A 19,297-nucleotide genomic window follows, 5' to 3' on the forward strand; every position below is an offset into this window, starting at 1 on the left:
AAAGTTCTTCCTGCAGCAGGAAGTCCTCGTCCTGGCAGGGGACCCTCTTTGACAGACTTCAATCCTTTTTTGAAGAGCCTCCAGAGTCTCACTGGCCTCTAGTTGGTAGTTCTCTGCCTGGACCCTCAAAGTCGTTTCGTGCTGGAGCAACTGAGTGAGCTCCAGGACGTCTCGAACAAGAGCTTGCCGTTTCTTTTCCGTCTTCTTCAACTTCTTAGCGAGCATCTGGCTTTCAGCTGAAAGCTTCTCTGTGATCATTCAGGCTTCATCCAATCTGTGGAAAAGTGCCTTCCTGATTTTAAGGGCTTCCAGCTCACTCCTCTCAGCCTTTGCCCTCAGTTTCTTTTCGTTCTGAGGCTGTTGGTCAAAGTCTTTACAAAAGGCCTTCTTGATCTCAAGTGCCTGAGGCTTTTAGTCTCTGCCTGGTTCTTCAAGTCCTTTTCTTTGTGGAGCACTAGCTGCAGCTCCAGGATCTCATGATGGAGTTGATTCTGTTTGGTTTCTGAGACTTCAACTCGGCTGAAAGAAGCCATCTTAAAAAAATAGTTTCTGTGATCTCCACAGAAGTCTTTTTCTGTTTTGAGCTGCTGGTTGAGATCCTCCAGCTCCTGTTTGGCCACGGTAAGCTTGGTGACAAGCATCTGCTTTTCAGCTGTGTGCTTTCTTTTTGTCTCCTCGGGTTGTTGAAGAAGTTCCTCCAGTGTTGAGGGGCAGGCTGCCTTTTCTCTGCTTATCTCATGGTTGTTGATGACTTCAGCTTTCTGAGGCTCATTCTTCAGCTCATCTATTTCTAGCAGCATGGCCTCTTGTTCTTTTTTTGTAATGTTGTGTTAGCTCCTGTTTCTCCAGCTGAGGGGCCTCCATGTCTTTGGTCAGGACCTTAATCTCACCCTGAAAGATGTTACAGAGGTCCATGTTCTGATGTTGGGCACTAATTGTCTCCATTCTCTGATGTATTGAATTTGCTCACTAAAAACACTTGCAACTGTTAATACATTGTGGTTAATGTTTGTCTGTAAAGACCTGTGGTTCCCCTACTTGGATGACCAAGCTGTTGTCTAACATTTGATATATTTATCAAATATTAGCTTTCTCATTTCTAGCCAGCAGGATACCTTGTGTCATGGGTGGTACAATTGGGGTCAATTGTAACTCTGTGTTACAACTGACCTCAACACCATAAAAACGGTGGCTTAGCAAGGATGGCTTTTGTTCAGTCTAAATTACGTATAGCCTAATTTATTCACTGTGTATTTCATGGCATTGTACAGTGGGTAAATCTTTTGCATCTCAGTCTGGAGACCCTGGTTCAATTCCAGCCATGCTTTCAAAATCTTCAGTGTCTATGAATCAGAAGTTGTCCTAACTTACTGTCTAATATGGACATATTGGCTGAAAATCAACATATTTTTGAACTATTATTTTTGGTTTGTAATCTTCAATTCAATTAAATTTTATTTATAAAGCCCAATAACACAAATCACAATTTGCCTCAGAGGGCTTTACAGTAGGGCACCATATCTCTTGCAAGATACATCGCGACTGCATCCGTGATTGCTTTCCACCGGGCCCCTTTCTTATCATACGGCAGTATTTCCCCTACCATTATATTGCGAGTCCAAGACAATTAGAACCGAGCCTGGACCGAACCTGCAGCATGGCACCGAACACACAGTCTATGGAGCAGAGCCTGTGTTGCGTTCAGGCATTGTCACGTAAATAACAAATTCAAGCACTTGAACAGGGATATTTTCGGAGGGAGCAATACCTCTCCCACTCTGTTTGAGATGCTGCAGTAAATTGGTAGTACCACTACCTTGGGTAGCAACAGCCTTCAAACACACTTTGCAGCGGGGTGCTGTTTGTTCTGTGTCTGAAGCCACAAAACCAAACTCGTTCCCTTTCTTGGGAACGAGTTCTTCCCTGCTCACTGCCATGATGTTTGTGTATCAAGCGCGCGGGGGGGAGGGATGAGCCCATTCTGAACTACGGGAGCCCAGCGGGGAGCGTCGGACGTTAAAGAGAAACTCGATTTTCATTAAAACAAATCGACCTAAACTACAAATTATAATTAATCAATAAAATCGATTTATCGCCCAGCCCTAGTTTACAGCAAGGGCAAAGTATCCTTCTTGAAACAAGTTTTACGAACAACCCTGTGAGGAATGCCCCCAACTATGTAAATGAGACTGAAGTTTAAAAATGTTTTTGTTACTAGCTACAATATCAACGGATGTGACAGCTGGCTAGAAAGCTATCAGCTAACTCAAGTTTGCTAGCTGTTGTGTACTATATGTAATCATTCTACCGTTCTTTACAGAGGTATTGGTAGCTTAACAGCTAAAAGATAGTAGTTAAGTGGCTGTCAGGTTGTTTATGCTAAGAACAGTCTCACAGGGCCACTAGCATGTGGATTTAATTTCTGTGTAAGCACAATCAATGAGATGAACATAAATCATAAACAAACTAATTGGGGGTCACTGATTATTGCAACAAAACAATTTTTGTGCTGTTCCCTTAACTGACCTCTCAAAACATTTGATACTGTCAATCATAAAAACCTATATAACTACAGTCTTTAGGTCTCACAATTGGTTCTACACCGACCTTCACCTTACCAAGCCCTAAAGGCCTCCTGTGAATGTACAGAGGTTGTTCATGCCCATTCATTTTGAAAGAGAAACTGTCAAAGGAGGAAACCAGACTTTTGCATTTATAGGGCTGGCCACTGTTTGCTGCAGCACAGTGGTTCCTAACCTTTTTCCTTAAGGGACCCCTTTTCCATCATTGAGTAAACTGACAACCCCTGACTAAGATACATGTTTTATGGATATTCCCTGTTATATTTAATGCACAACGATAATGGTACAGAGCAACTAACACACATCTTCTTACTGTCAAGATATATGGTTCCCTGGTGGACCAATATTCCACGCAGCCGAGCTGATATTAGTCTTATCTATTTGCCACCATTTCGGTATGCCTCTTACCGGTTGTTATGTAACCTGTGTACACAGAAAGAAAAAGCTCAATACCTATTGTTCTGGCTATGAATAGAGAGAGTTTACAATGGTTTTCTGACAGTCACGGATAAGAGAAAATCAATAAAATAAAATCTTATGCTTACAGAAGCAATGAATGGCAGAGCAGGCAATGTTTAATCAGTATTGTATTAATCTATCAGGTACAGTAGGTGCGTTATCTTTGAAAACAACAGAGGAATTCATAACTTTTCACTACTAATGATTGCCACCAGGATGAGTTTCAGTTCAGATTCAATTTGCAAAACAGCACAATCGATAAGTTAAATGTGTAATTACAAACGTTCTCTTAACTAGCATCAAGGCCCTATGGCAACTGCAAGCCTGTATTATATGTACAAAATTTTAATATATGTACTGTTTTGGCATTTTGCCTTTTTGTCACAGCTTGAAATGGTAGTAACAGGCAACATGAGGAGGAGGGGGGAGGTGACATGCAACAGAAGTGCCATGCCAAACTTGAACCAGGGATACTGCAGTTACTCTGTGTGGTAACTGGGATAGTTCTCCTAAGCGACAAATGACTTCAGATCTTAATCTAAGAACATTTTCAAATCTAACACCCTGCTCTCCTTGGGATCTATAAGCTCTAGGGGAGAAAGAGACCAGTGTGTGTGCGATTGTGTATACATGTGTTGTGTGTGTCTCAAATAAAACTGCTGTCTGTATGCACAAATGTAGCAATTGATTATAAATGGCTGCATTATCCAATTGAATACATTTGCATTTTATTCTTCGGCTGAGGAAGTGGGTGGAAAAAGGAACACACACACACATACACACACACACACACACTTTCCCAATCATGTCTCTCTAGGTTCACCGAGCTTACCATTACACCAACACACATGCTGGAGAGGACTCACTCTGCCCACCTGAGTCAAAATGCCATTTCAACAAGTGCCCACTTAAATCTACCTACGTACAGGTTCTGTGCTGCAGCTTATGTAGGCCTCCTTGAAAACAGTCTTTCTTATATAACACCAAAACAGTGTGCACGTGGCATAAGGCTGGTTGCTGAATAACTGCAGCTGTAATGGATAAACTAACAGAGAGAATACACTGATCAAAACAGATATGTACTAGAATACAGATAAGTGCCTGTCCATGGTTCATATCTTTTATATGACAGTAAAAAACAAGGACAACAAACAAAAATGTCTTAAAACTACCACTCATGTCTTATTAATGTCTTCCTGTGCAATCCATTTCCCCACAGCTTGAGATTTAGAACAAAGTCTGACAACAACACTGCCTTCACACAGCTAATTTCAGCTTGAGAAACTCATTTATGAACAAAAATTGAAGGTGAAAGCAGTATTCTTGCAGTAAAAACAGCATTTAAAAGCAGAATTTTGGAAGTAAGACCAATATAAGGTAAGGGGCAAATGTGTTTGTGTTAGCTGTCCACCTAAATTCTACAGGGCATTTCCAGCTTTTACTTATTGCTGTTTGATCAGTGTTCCAACTGACAATACTGGAAAAGTAAACACAGGTACAATGCCATGATGCAGTAAATGGCTCCAAAGTCCATCCTACCCACGGACAGAGTAGTCTTTTATCTTGATCCAACATCCTGCATATAATACAACATTTAGTGTTAGGGTCTGTTGATCATATCTGAAATGAAACCTAAGACAAATTGGTCACTGGGAGTTTTGTGTTGCACAACATAGCATCATGCAGGCAGGCACTCAGTATAAGTAGCTTCCTCCCACATGTGATCTCTGGTCTTCATCAGTGCTTTTGACATGCAGGGCACCGGCCTTCCCTGGAAAAGTCAGTTGCAGCAATTAATGGTTCAGTGTAATCTGTCCTTTGTGTTCTTGGCTGAGGATGTCTATACACGCTGCCCTTTCTTCATTTTGTGCTTTATTATGGTTGGGCTAGTCAAGGACTTTAATGTCATACTTATTCTAGAGATAAGACAAACTTTTTTACTGTGGAGTAATACTGTAGTAAAGCAAGAGCAAACTAGTGACGGATTTAGAGCTACAATCACGTGACCTGAATATCATCATGCTATGTGATAGGATATGCAAGGACACACATACACCTTAAGGAAAAATTATAATTAATAAACAGCTCATAATAGTCCTACATGTCAAACATCTCCAACAAAGCAGATTTCACAGTCGAGCTGTCATAACCATGTGCACAGCGGCTGAAAACCCCAACATACGCCTTGCACGGGGCCTCTTTGCTCCATTAGCCAGTTGGGATGCCCCCCCTGTAGCTAATGCTCTAGTGGCACTGGGTATTGAGCGCCGAGAGCATCGGGGGTCTCAATACCTCATTAAACATTGGGGAAATACGATCCTACCCTAGAGACGGGGGACTAGCTGCCTGTCCACACACACTCGCGCACACTTCTCTCAATCTGTGTCTGGCGTGGGCGGCAGGGGACATACAAAAGATGACTCCGGGCCATCTGTAATGCTGCTGTGCATAGAGAAAGGCCACTGATTAGTTCGTCTCTAATGCTTCGACTTTGTGTAGAGAGGGGAGGGAAAAACACCTGCCAGTTAATTATGAGGCGCCTCATCTGGGCAGAGAAGCATTTTGCTAAATTGGCCGGCAGAGAAACTGATGGACACATGAGTGGTCCTCTGTAAAATCCAGCTGGAGAGTTCATTCACATTTTCAGAAACATGCACAGCCACATCCATTTTTTTTCTCTCTTATTTTCAGGTATCTTTGTTTTGATGATTAAAATCATGATACAATTTCAAATGGATTACATTTCAAAAGGAAACCAATCACAAACCATTCAAATGTCTTACAACTTTTCAATTTTATAATAATGTTGGACTGAATGGTGCAATTTCCTGACATAATTTGAATATTTCTCAAATATTTTTGGAATAATACATCTGTGACAATCTCCTGATATTAGATTACTGCTGTCTACATTTATAACAAGCCTCCTGTAGCACATGCATTCTTAGTGATGTGTGTCCTTGTTTTGTTTTTCCAGTGAGATAACTTCAATTCAACTGATGAAAATCTTCCAACAGACTGTGACAGTCTTGGTGAACTTCACTTGACAACTACATGGAAACATCTGCTGTCTTGACTTTCCCTAATTGATCAATATGTACTGTACTGGTCTCTGGCCTGGACAAGAGCCATTACTTACCTGCAAAAACTCTAATTAACATGGAACTTAACAGGCAATTAGTCTACTAACAACTTTAGAGATGGAGGACCAGCTGCAGTTTTCCCTCCAGCTGATGTGCGCGCACACAAACACATACCTCTATTTGTCTGGGGATTACTGGAGCAGGTGTGAGATGGATGAGCACCTGCACATACACACTGTTCTTTTACCTTGTGCTCATACAAAAAGACACATACACTAGGTATTCCAGACATCCTTGGAGATGCTGGCACACACAACATGAGCCAATGATGATGCAACTGCATTAATTTAAAGCAATTCTTTTTAAAGAACTAATCCTGCTCGGGCACCTTTTCCTGGCTTCAATCAATAACCTTAAGCTACATTAATCTTCCATCTTATCCAAACAGACTATCCGGGATGCTTAGACAATTCCCACAACACCAAGTTAGACAATGAATAAACTTTCGTACACAAACTGTGCTCTGTGTTCTGTGGACAGAGAGGACCAGTGATTGTTTTAGGGGACAACATGTGTTTGACATCAGCTGACATTTTGTCACAGTGCACAGCTTTTTACAGTGACTGACTATATAAGCACATTGTTCTGACATGAAGTCACAAAAAGCAGATTTGTGGCAATTTGTGACAAGGTTGTATACAAAATCTTAAACCTTTGACTCTAAGTGGGTGCTGCTGACTGACACGGTAGTGTTATTTACACTGCCTGTGTGTGGGTGTGTGCTGGTTCTGAAGGGGGTTTAGGGGTTGAGCAGTTAGCTGTTGCTTGTCATTTGTTCTGTAAAATATCTCTGCAGTGACACCAGGGTGAGAAATTCAATGGAGCCAGTACAGGACCATGCTTAAAACACTAAAAATGTACCAACGCTGATTAAGAGTAGCGATATGACCTATTTTGCTCTTAAATATGTTCATTAAAAAAAAACCCTGAAGCTTACAAGAGCCTTCCATCAGGCTAGGAGATTATTATCGCTACAAACGATCATGTGACTATATTCTTTTTGTTATGGAAACTTATCACAGCACTAATTTTGTCCATCAAGCTTTTGTCAGCATTCTCGCAACAGCATACAACATGATAACCACCAATGCATGCCTTCAGAAGTTTCATACTTCAAAACATAGTTCTTCAGCTATTCATACAATGCTAATTTAGTTCAATTACTATCATGTTAATGTAAAATATGTGAAAGTGTCATGCTTTATTAGCTTCATATACATATCTCATCAGGCAAATCCAAGCCATCCACCCAAGTGAACATCATTAGCCTTGATGCAACCTGCTCTGAGCTGCCGACTTTAAACTGTTTAAGAGTCTGATGAGGATCAAAGACAGGAAGAGGAAGACTCCTCAGACCTCCTGTTGTTACCTTAATTAAAGCTCAACACTGATCCCCTTCAGCCACTGTGGTAATAATGCCCTTCAGCCAGTTGTGGCTCAGCCATGCAAAGAACAGGGTCATGAAAAACTGGTTTGGAAACATGACAAGGAATTGGAAATCATTTTTGACTATAAGTATTGACTGGACACTAGATTTTTCTGTGTTTTCTTTCAAACAGTATGTCCTCTTCATCGAAAACTAAACATTTAGCGCAAATCAAATCTTGTTGCACATTTAAAAAAATCTACTGAATGGACATATTTGCCCAAACTTCTGTAATTTCAGTGTATCAGATATTTATGCATTGTTTTTTTTTCCCTCTGCCTATCTCAAAATTCAAAAATAGCAGTCTCGGCTTTAAGGCACAACAAGTGTCTGGCTCTGCAAAGCTGCATGACTGCAGAGCAGAGCTATAGCTAAAGCAAAGAATTCAATACATTATAATGCCAAACTCTCACAAACACAGTATGGCGAGGCGGATTCTCATCAACTTTTTAAGTTTCAGTTTTTTAAATTGGTTCAAAGAAGTCTGGTGTAGGCTAATGTCTAAATCCATTTACTGTTCTCCCTTTGCATTTTCTGTGGCCTTGAAATAACTTACACAAATTAATGTGAAGATAAATGTTTGATTTAATAGGCCTAGGGAAAAAGGGCAAAAGATTTGCCTTGTGCTTAAGGCATGACACACCATGCATTTAAATCACCTGTAGCGATGCTTACTCGCTGCTCTGCTTTGAATACCAGTCAGGTCAAATGTATTCAAATTACAACATCCAAATGTGTTTCAAAACCACAACTGTCCAGCTGCTTCTAGGTTTATATATTCTAATTCCACATTTTGTCTCCATGGTTGACAGGACATTATCAATATGGAAAAAGTTAAGCACTAACACTGCACGGTTAGAGATTCTGTCTACTGTGGAAAGCATACTAAAATGTATGGGTTTTTTTTGTGTTTCTGTGTGTGTGTGTGTGTGTGTGTGTGTGTGTTCACTGAATGACGTACATGACACATGGAGAATGTATGGTGCAAGGAATGCTATGACATTATTTGTTTCGTACCAGGAATTAAATGAGAAGGTCAGTGTCAATTTCCTCTCTGTGTGCTTACCATAGACGCAATATCTGACATGTTCAATGTAAGCTTATCACAAACTTAGAAAGCAGAAGGACACGACTAACCTAGTATACATCTCCAATGTCTTAGTGACTGTGTTTACAAGGTCTTTAGTATCCCGGTTTTGATTGGGTTTTTTAAGTATCCCGTTTTTGTGTTTGTGCATGTAAACACCATATCCCGAATTCAGAAACCGGGTTATGCCCTTTTCCTGGTTTCAAGAAACCTGGTTTTGCCACCTGGAGTACTCCGATAGAAGCCGGGATACTGGAGCATGTATACGCCTTATCCCGGTTTCATGAATGGTTCAACTACGTCACACAGCCGGCTGAAGGATGCCCTACTCATTCTGAAGTTTTCTCTCCACTCTGAATCTGTAAACTCCATGAGAACGATCCTATCCCACCAGTCACGGCTACGTATTTTCATCCACTGTTGCCTTGTACTGCGTGGTGGCAGTGACAGCCAAATACCTATCAAAGTTGGTGACGTATTCAATATTTGTTGTCGCTCTCTCCTCCCATTGCTGAAGATGAAGTGGATGAGCCATAGCTGTAATGCGACGTGAGTATTTACTAGCGCTAAGCCCGCTAGAAGCCACAGAGGTCTCATTTTTGTCTTACTTCTAAATATAATAAATATATCACATTTCCCGCTCAATCTGTTGTAAACAAAAGACGTAAAAGACGAAACACACGCCTGCGCAGATAGGATGCAGTGATCAGAAAACGGGTTACTGGTATTTATCATGTATACAGGGATATGAATAACCGGGTTTCTCTGTGTTCCATGTAAACATCATATCCCGGATATGCTCAAAGCCGGGATAAGCCTCAAAACCGGGATACTAAAGACCTTGTAAACACAGTCACTGAGATGCATGTGTGTATTTAACTTGTGTAGAAATAAAATAGCCATTATAGTTAAAAGAAGCATTTGGCTCACGCAAGCAGTACCATGAAGATCTCGTCTCCATAGTGATGTTGCTAGGTTCACGTTAACCATGCTCAATCTTCGATGCTAATTAACAAGATACAAGACATAAACAAAACTGTTATGGAGCTGAAGAACATGTTTGTCCTTTGACAGGCTAACGCTGGCCATTTCAACCAGCTACTGATTGTGCTAATTAATGCTAAACATGTCATAGGGCTGTGGACTTTGAAAATGTCAGTGAGCCAAATGGATCAAATTCTGATACTGAAGAAGTTATGGAGCTCAAAAAATCTATCCACTGACATACAGACCTTTATTTCATAATGTAAGTCTGTAGGAAAAAGTCTTTTTGGACCCAGTGGCATCATGTGACAGTCCTGGAAGTTGTTATTTCACAGTTTGGCAACTATGTCAAATTGACTTCAAAGCCTGATGCTTTTCCTGGGGGCTTGGCTTTAAAAGCACAGAGATGAAAACTGCCATCTCTCTTTTCATCTATTAATGAGACAGCTCAAATCTCAAGACAAAACAAATAAAAGAATGAATTAAAATTAAATAGATGATACAATGGTATAATGTAAGAGTGACCAAAGCTGAGGTACAAGAGAGCATGAACTGTAGAGCCATTTCGTTGGCTATAAATGACATGGAGTTGAGAGTAACTGGGCTGTTGCATTTGACATGACTGAGGATTTAACATTACTTGAGGACGATCGATGCAAAGCCACAAAGCTTGGTCCAGATGGCCTGACCGGAGGATTAAGATCAATTTATGTAGCATGTTGAAACAATCTGTCTTTGACTGGCATTTCAGGTCTTTGACAAGAGTCTGTCCCACTAAACAGAGCTTAATCTTCTTTACTTAAAGACTAATGGTAAGATGACAACATGTTTAAAGGATCACATTTCAGTGTATAGAAAGAACTTATTTTTGCCACTGTATGTCATCCATCACCAGAGATGCAGAAGTTGAGAACAGAGAGGGATGTTGCAGGCTTCTTTCTATGTGACAGTACTTCTAGTTTGGACAGTTTTCTGGTTGTGTATTCCACTGCAGCTGGTTCAGTTTTAGAAGGTAATGGATGGAAGACATATTTCATTATATCTTAGTCACTCTGGTAGCATCAACCTGGCTCTGTGGATCCACAGATGGCTTAGACATTGTCTTGTTTTTTAAAGTTTAAATCAGATGGAACGGCAGACAGACACCAGAGAAGTGATTGAGTCTCACGAAAATAAACCAAAACCTATTTTACTGAAACACGCAACAAGCATAATATCTATCATTTCTTCATCAAGAGCCAGCCAGCCAGAGTCAGCAGCTTTAAGAACCAAACCAGTGTTTTGGCATGTTTAGCTCATATAAATCCTTCATAGTTTACATCAGTGCCTTTTTAAGGCAGCTGCTAGTTTCAGTTCATGTCAGTATGGTATGAAAATGATCTGGCAAAGGCTTTGATGAATGGTTGGCTATATAACCTTCAGGCTTCTGTAACTATCTAAATTATATTGGAGTAATACAGTCAAGAGCAAAGACCATTTTTGAAAATGCATGTCCACTGCCAAACAGCTACGTTGTGTAAATGCCCCAATATTAACCATCCCACAATCCTCCCTCTAGCAGCATACATGTTAGTTATTGTCAGAGTTTAATGAAGAGGCCCTGAAAGACAATGACCAAGTCCAAAATACTTGCACCAATCTTGCCGAGCAACCTTGCTCTTACTTAAAATTATGGAGCACAGAAGTGACTATTTGGTTAGGAACACCTGGGAAAGTTTGGCATCTGTGTTTCAGAATTTTGGTTCAAAGGCACTCTTGTAAGTTTTCAACAAAAAAGATTTTTACTAAAAATGACATTAGACTTTCTTTATCCCACTCCAGTGCAGCATCTTTGTTTTAGATATCAATCAGCAAGCTGGTCTGTCCAATGAAGTGTGTTTTCCAAGAGCACAGCCAGAACATGTCCTAGGGTTAAGCCAATAAACGACAGAATTTTGAATGGGGAATTTGTTGTGGGTGATTAAAGTTATCATCGCTCAACGGGTAAATCGGGACACCTCCATAAGACTTGATGCGCTTCTTTGAAACAAGCCACTGACCATAACCATGAGAAAACCTCCTTGTACACACCAGTAGTCCCTACCAGTATACAAAAGACAAAGAGGGGAGACACAGGCTCTGTAAAACTCAAAAGGGAGAAAAAAAGGGAGCGAAACAGCCCGAAACTGTGTCATGTCAGTTCTGTATAGCGGGCTGTAAAGTAAAGCCAAGGAGCTTGCTTTTGTCTGCAGGGAGTATGTCTGTTCTGGGACAAGGGCACTCTCGCTCTTTCAGTCTGCCTCTCTGAGGGGTTTTGCTGCAGCCTAGAGACACAGCAGGCTAATTGACGAGTGCCGGGCTTTGTTTTTATCTTGGCAGCCTAACAGCAATGCTGACTTAATGTTGCCAATGGACAGATGGCATGCCACGGTGCTGAATGGCCAGCAAGAGCACCAGACTGACACTCCATGCAAGTGTCCCTCTGATCTCAGCCCCCTCCCTACCCCTCCCATTAATCACTGGGGCCAAATTGATAATCCTTACAGAGGTTTGCAGTACAGTATCTTCAACACACAGATGCCACTTCCTGCTCAAAACATTCAGACCAACAAAGCCTTCAAAAACACTTGTGAAGTGCCAGCCTCACCAATTCTGCTCCGGCAACAAAACAAAAGATTTCACATGAAAGGAACTAAATTGAAAACCACACAGTCAAACTCGAAATGCTTGAGCCATAAGTGGGACATAATATGTGTATAGATATAAGCTTGTTGTGGTGGAGACTCAGGGGGCGGACTCACATGTGTGGACTAAGTTCATAGAAGTTCCTGTTGCGATACTCCTCCACTTTGTCTGGCGTGTAGATGGGCAGGGACCTGTAGGGGTTCATGGAGATCACCACACTGCCAATGTATGTCTGGAGGGTGAAGAAAAGAAATCAAACAGTTAGTGTGAATCCACATTTTTCTCGCACAGACGGGTACCAACAATTTTTCCTCCCCTCTGTCCATTTGGGTGTTAATTGTTAAGTCTAGGTGGGAGGAATTTTGCCTCTGTCAGCTTTTCCCAGCTGGGTATTTCTAATGCATTGTTGAGACATGCAATGCCTGAAGTGAAACTGAAGAAGCGTTAAACGGAAAGTTTATGGAATCTGTGGGCTGGGCAGTAAACACAGACTGCATAGAGGTCAAGGTGCTGCAGGAGGGTTTTAGTAAGCAAGCACTTCACCAAGTGCAAGTGTTCACGCTGCCATATCAGTACCTTACAGGCCCAGATATTATTAACACCTAAAACTAAAAAAAAAACATTTCAAAAAGAATCCAATTAAGTTGTATGCTGCTTCCCATTAAAACACTGCTTTAGTCAATTACATAATACGAAATTAAAATGCAAGATATCTAACATGTCATCAGTGGGTTTTTAATCAAACATCCGCAAACAAAAAAACACTGCTTTCTCTGTTTCACATAACAGAACACCTTTATGTAACATTCGCACAGATCCTGTTCAACAGATAACACTTGTCAGATATTTCTGAAAGCGAATATAACCAGCCGTCATCTTCATCATCCTCCCACACACCAAACAGAGCCCAGAGAGCACTTTCAAAACATCAACCTGAAACATTTTCTTTGCTTTCCATGGTAATGGCTGTTGCATAACCCACTCTGACAAGAGTGGAGCATAGCCTTCCCTGTGGCAACACCACAACCTCCCACAGCCTCTCGTTCAATAGCCCACCGGAGGGAAAATGAGGCCTTTTTGAGTGCAGAGGACAGGTACAAGAGGGAATGAGTGTGTGCAATGTAAACAAAGTATCACGTGTTAATGAGGGGTTCTATCGACCAAAAGCTAAAAGCACATGAAAAGTGATTTTTGAGTTTTAATTTCAGCCTCTGCAGATCATTAAGAAAACCACAACTTAGTAATGATTATTTCATGAGACAGATCACATCATAAAACTGCTTCCAAAAAAGCTAATTATAATTATTTGAGCCATTAAAAAACAGCCATGGACTGAGAACTTTTAATCCTTTTCATACCAAATCCTAAACAAATGTGTAGTCTACAAACAAATAACCTAAAAAATAAAATGCATATAAACCTTTCCTATCAAATGCAGTGAAATGTTATGAGATTCAAAGCACAAAAAAAGTTAAACTTTTCTCCTCGTGAAGGCTTTCTTTGGACCTTCTCCACTGAAAAAAAGGTTGGAAGGTGATTTTAGTCAAAACTCAAAGAGTATTATGTTCATCAGCAGAGATCAATAACGTATGCAGGTAGTTGGACATTTTCTGCTGTTTTCTTTCTCTGGCATTTCTACACCTGCTGTCCTGCTTGTTATAAAATGCCATCTGTTCAGTCACCAAAATGCGATCTGCTTGGATGATACATCACTTGCCCAACAGATACATAAACTAATCATTTTTTGTCTTTGTCACGCAGTTTTTAAACTGCAGTGTTGAAAAGATATCACTTCAGCATGACAGTTCGGGAATCTGTGTACAAAAAAAAAGATTTAAAGGGTGACTTCGGTATTTTTCAACCTTGACCCATTTTCCAATGTTTTTGTGTCTAGTGATAAATGGGAACAGCAATTTTTGAAACTGCTCCAGTATTGCGAGAGAACGCTGCAGCCGGCAGCAGCAAAACGGGCTGCAATGTAACAACTGGGTGCATTTATGCACTAAAAGTGCTTGTTTTTGTCACTTACATGATCAGATTATCAGTCTAACTGTCGCACAACATTAGGGAAAGGATCCTGACAGAGACAGACCTTTTTGTGTTAGAGTAAGATCCTTTTTATTTAACCAGAGACAGCCTTGAAATCACTATCACCAAACTCACCAGACTCCATTTAAATAAACAGCAATTTTAGCATGTACAGAGTCAGCATATTTTCACATCTAACTGAGTGATTAAAGGTTTATTTCAACCAAACCAGAGTTGGTAATTGCTGGAACAGGGGAAAGACAAACCAGGACAGCTTTTGTTAGTTTTATTTTGTTTGCGTCGACTTGAATGAAGTATGTTTTATGATGATTAAATTACTGTTTATTTACATGGAGTCTGCTGGGTGTGGCAGTAGAGATTTTGGGGCTTTAGGATTTTACTCTTTAACAAACAGGTCTATCTCTGAAGGGGTCCTTTCTATAATGTTGTCAGACACTTGTAATAACAATCAGAGCCTGTCAGTGGCAGCGCAGAGCCAATGGTTAAAACACATCAGGTTTCAGGAATTAAATAAACGTGAAAGAACTACTCATTGATTCTTCTTGCTCAGTAAAAAAATACGAGTCAGACATAAGAAGCAGGACATCAGTGAACAGGGTGACTTTCGTTCTCTTTGATTTTCCATAAAGTTATTGGATACATGATGCGCTGTCCCACTGGAAAACAAAGCCATGTTTCTTCTGCTGTGAGCTGTCATATGATAGTTTGGGGTGGGGGTGGGGGCCATTTGTGAGGAATGACGCCGCATGAGGGAAAAATACATTCACATGCATGGGTTGTACACCACAGATTTATTGGATAAGTATAGGCTTCAGTGCTTTTCCTGGTCATCACTCTTGAGGTGCAGCTTATGCCACCAAAAAGCTTCCATTATAGACTTTAAACCAAGTGATTTACCTATCCATAAAAATGCCACTTTTACTTTGACTTCACAGCCAGCACCAAACTGAAAAGCTAATATCAGAAATATTAACATTTTTCACCTCTTGGAGGAGCAAGAGGGCAGAACGGTGCATGTTTAACTAGTCCCACAACATTTAGGTCAGCACTACACAGGAAATAAAAAGCTCAGGGCTTATAGTTTAAGACAGAAAATTGAGGGCATCTGAAATGTGAAAACACCATTCCCATTCCTCAGCAGGATGTGGGCTGCATCTCAGCAAAAATATCTAGCGCACCACTAAGGCAATCATCACTATATGAGGTGACATCATCCCTTGGGCCCTGAGCCCTGAGAGCCAACAGCAACCAGAGCGGAGCTGTAATCATCTTGGCTGACGGCTAGAGCAGCAAACCTGCAGAGAAGACACAAAGCCCAGAACCAGTTGTCTGATGCAGGGATGATGGTTCAACAACCCTCTTCTTCTAGAGATAGCCAGCCAGCCTGCCAGTCCCTTCTTGTCCCCGAGCTCTGGATTTCATGCCTCATTTAAAGGCATCATCTGCATTCCTTGGTGATGTGATTTATTGATTGGGTTGGTTACTGTGGCCTCTGTATCTGTGCCACTTCTGTGGCCAAGACTAAATTTGGTGAGGGAATGAAAGAACAATGGAGTTATGGAAAGTATCTGCGTGTTTTCTGAAGGCAGCCATCTATATCAGTCTTTGGAAGCAGGGACAAGAAGAAGAGTCTAATCCAACACAATGTTGTTACACAACTCAAATGAGGTTCAGTTATATTGATACAAATACGTTTTAAATATGGTAGACTTACGTAGATCTCATTGTGGTCGAAGCGGTTCCTCAGATTCTCAATGAACGAGTCTTCAGACAGGGGTTCTAGGAGGACCATGTCGCCAACCCCAATCATGTTGTCTAGAAGTGACGTCTTCACCTCCATTTTGGCTGCAGGTGTCCCCCCCTGCACAGGAATACAGAGAAAGGAGAGATACATCACACAGGAGTTTTGACAACTCTTGGTGCCATACACCAATGTTTGAGTGGGGCCCGTGTTTCGTTCGTATCGTGCACACACACAAAGCACATGTACATACGCTAGCACACAACCATCGCAATGCGTGCCACTATGTTAAGTGACAGGTGGTGACATGGGGCTGGATAATATTGAGAAAATCAAATGTCACTATATTTTTGACCAAATACCTCAATACTGATATTGTGATGAGACTATAGGGTTGACTATTGGTGCTTTCGCAACATATTTACACAATGAAATTTGTCATAAATAGTCATCAGTAATGTCGATACAATGACTATGTGGTAAGCTTGAGCGATATCACTGTATTATGGTATACAAGGGTACTTAGGAATGCCGACGGTATGATTTTTAATACGGTCAAAAATACAGGATGTTGTAAACAGCACATGCCACAGGTCGGTCTGGACTGGTGGGAAAGGCAGCTGGAATGAGAGTGGTAGGGATAAAGTCACGGGACTACAAAACTGACAGCAGGGAAATTAAGCCAGTACTTTTCCTACAAAATACCATCATATACCATACACCCCGATGAAATACCAGGAAGGTATGACAAGGTTAAGCCAACTAAAGGCAAATAACAGAACAGCTAGAGCGGTCTGTAAGTTCAGAAAAATATCACTTTACTGTAATGCAGCCTATTAAACCAGGAAAAGACAACACTTACAGTGTTATATCTAAAATATAAGACGATATCCAGTCTCATGTAAGGATATCGGTTTACTGCACAGCTTTATGGTGGTGATAATGTGTTGACAAACATAACAATGAACCTGCAAAGTCAGTGAAGAAGGAAGTTGCCAGCAAGAAAACACTGATACAAACAATTGCATGATTTCAAATATTTTTTAGAAATCAACTCTGCCTTTGTTTCATTTGTTAGCAGAAAGGGAGTATAATGTCATAATGTTTTCATTTGTGTATCTGAAACTAAGAATTGTGTTTTTGTTACCTTTGAATGAACCCTTTATATCTACATAGGGAGTGGGCTCTCTTCCACAGAGCCCGCCATGTCGCACCACTGTGTTTCTACAGTAGCCCAAAACATAACAAAATGCTGGCTCTAGCTAGGGTCTGTCACATTTTTGCTTTACCTGAGGGCCACCATAGGTTCTCTACACACTTGGAAAGGGAGTGGTGAGGGATAGAGCATTGGGTTAGTCATGATGTGCAACCGCACCACTAGATGCCACTAAATCCTACACACTGCTCCTTTAACTCATTTGTTAGAATCAAGAATGCACAAAATGTGTTATTGGGAGAAATGCTGGTTCAAGAAATATATCACTCTATTACATCCATTAGGCTATTATTTCATGTTTGCTGTCCATTATTCGTGAGGTCTCTGGCGAAGCTTTTTAAGAGGCGTTCTCTGATCAAAAAATAAACAGTCCTAAACATAGCCAATGCAAATAAACTCGGGGGTGGACATGTTTGTTCAGCAGTGGTTTTGACTCCAGGGGAGGAGCGGGGACTTTTGATTGGCTATCCAATCCAGTGGCATGTGAGAATGTCCCATAGGCTATTACATAACTAAGGAACTTTGCCCTTGACCTCTGCGTCTCTGTTCAGCTGGAATCTGCTCCTGTTCTCTGCTCTGTTCCAAAAAATAGTAAACTGCTTCATAGCTTTTTTCTGTACTCCTCCTGCTTTTAGCAGCAAAATAATATTTGTAGCTGATAAAAGCTCTATGCTGGAGTGCACTGTGACAAAGACTCTGCTGGGGATGGCAGTTTTCAGTCCAATGTTGCCTCCCATCTCCTTTGGGACAGTAATCCCAACGCTATAGACCTGGAGATAAAAGAGGGGCCTGGGATACATTCAGAGCCTTGATACAGGGCTTTGCTGCAATAAAAACCCAATGGCTGCTGTTGTGACAGGCTGTCCACAACAGGCTAATAGATGAGGCCATGTGGTAATCTATTGTTCACTGCTCTTAGTACAGATGTCTTTTTTCAACCTGAAACAGACACTGGCAAATACAGAATAAAAATACGTCAAAGGTACATATCTATAACGCACTCTGATGGTTTTTAGATATGCTTTTCAATAAACAACATAGTGGTGTGAATGAAATTAGAGGAAGCCCCACATGGATTAATATAAAACAAATATCTGATAATGCAGTCACAGATGTGGCGTGTGAAGTTCGTGTTTGGGGATTAAACAACTGGATAAGAGGATAATACAGTATGTGATCTAAAACAAATGGCTGACAGCCAAAACAGGACGACTCCAAGCACCGACATTTCAGCACAGAACCCCTCACCTTGTCTCCAAGACATAACCCTCTATCAGCTGTCGAATCACCTTGGAGCAGCAACTTTGCAGCAGTATGACATTTCTGCAAAAAAAAAAAAAAAAAAGATTCCCTGCATAGACTTCCACTTCACTTTTTCCCCTGGCTTCTGTTCCCCTGCAGGGCACAATATTATTGGCCCATAAAGAAGTTGCCTGGCTCTTAGTGGGAGGCGAGACTCAAGTTCCAAAAGGCACTCACTCTCACACTCAGCGTGAAAACAAATCTTTGAAAGGTGGGCCGAGACTGAGGAAGAAGAATGTTGAAAAATGACTCTGCAATTAAGACATTGTAAATGGCTCGATCTCGACTCAGAGGCATGTACAAAACAGGGGGAGAAATATTTGCTCACTTGTCAACCCCACAATCTAGCGAGGTTTGTTACTTTGTGCCCGCCGACTCGTGCAATGTGCCGCTCTGATGGCATTGTGCCAAAACATTTGCAGTGATAGCTCATGTCTACCAGCTGCTTTGGTTGTCTGTAACGCAGTTTTAAATCTAAGTTTATTTTCTTTTCACATAGTTGCTGATTCTCATTCTATGGAGGGACGAAAAAGCAATCACCTACTCTGAGATCTCAACGCATTTTTTCAGTGGAGCATCAAAATGCAACTGCTTTGATACAACATTACAGTTTTTTTCATTACTCTCAACACCACAGAGTATTA

General features: G+C 41.0%; 1 protein-coding gene across 4 annotated transcripts in view; it reads right to left on the reverse strand.

Annotated features, from left to right (window-relative positions):
- The window catches only part of myo1b (myosin IB), a 78,025-nt gene that overhangs the window by 50,790 nt on the left and 7,938 nt on the right, over positions 1-19,297 (reverse strand). For all 4 annotated transcript variants that reach the window (XM_078174380.1, XM_033618022.2, XM_078174379.1 and 1 more), the window contains exons 2-3: positions 16,109-16,255; positions 12,462-12,577 (exon numbers count right to left, since the gene is read on the reverse strand). In XM_078174380.1, the coding sequence (XP_078030506.1) occupies positions 12,462-12,577; positions 16,109-16,234 (242 nt within the window). In that variant the 5' untranslated portion in view covers positions 16,235-16,255. The remainder of the gene's footprint in view (positions 1-12,461; positions 12,578-16,108; positions 16,256-19,297) is intronic.

The sequence above is a fragment of the Epinephelus lanceolatus genome, chromosome 14 (assembly GCF_041903045.1).
Source record: "Epinephelus lanceolatus isolate andai-2023 chromosome 14, ASM4190304v1, whole genome shotgun sequence".
Taxonomy (NCBI): domain Eukaryota; kingdom Metazoa; phylum Chordata; class Actinopteri; order Perciformes; family Serranidae; genus Epinephelus; species Epinephelus lanceolatus.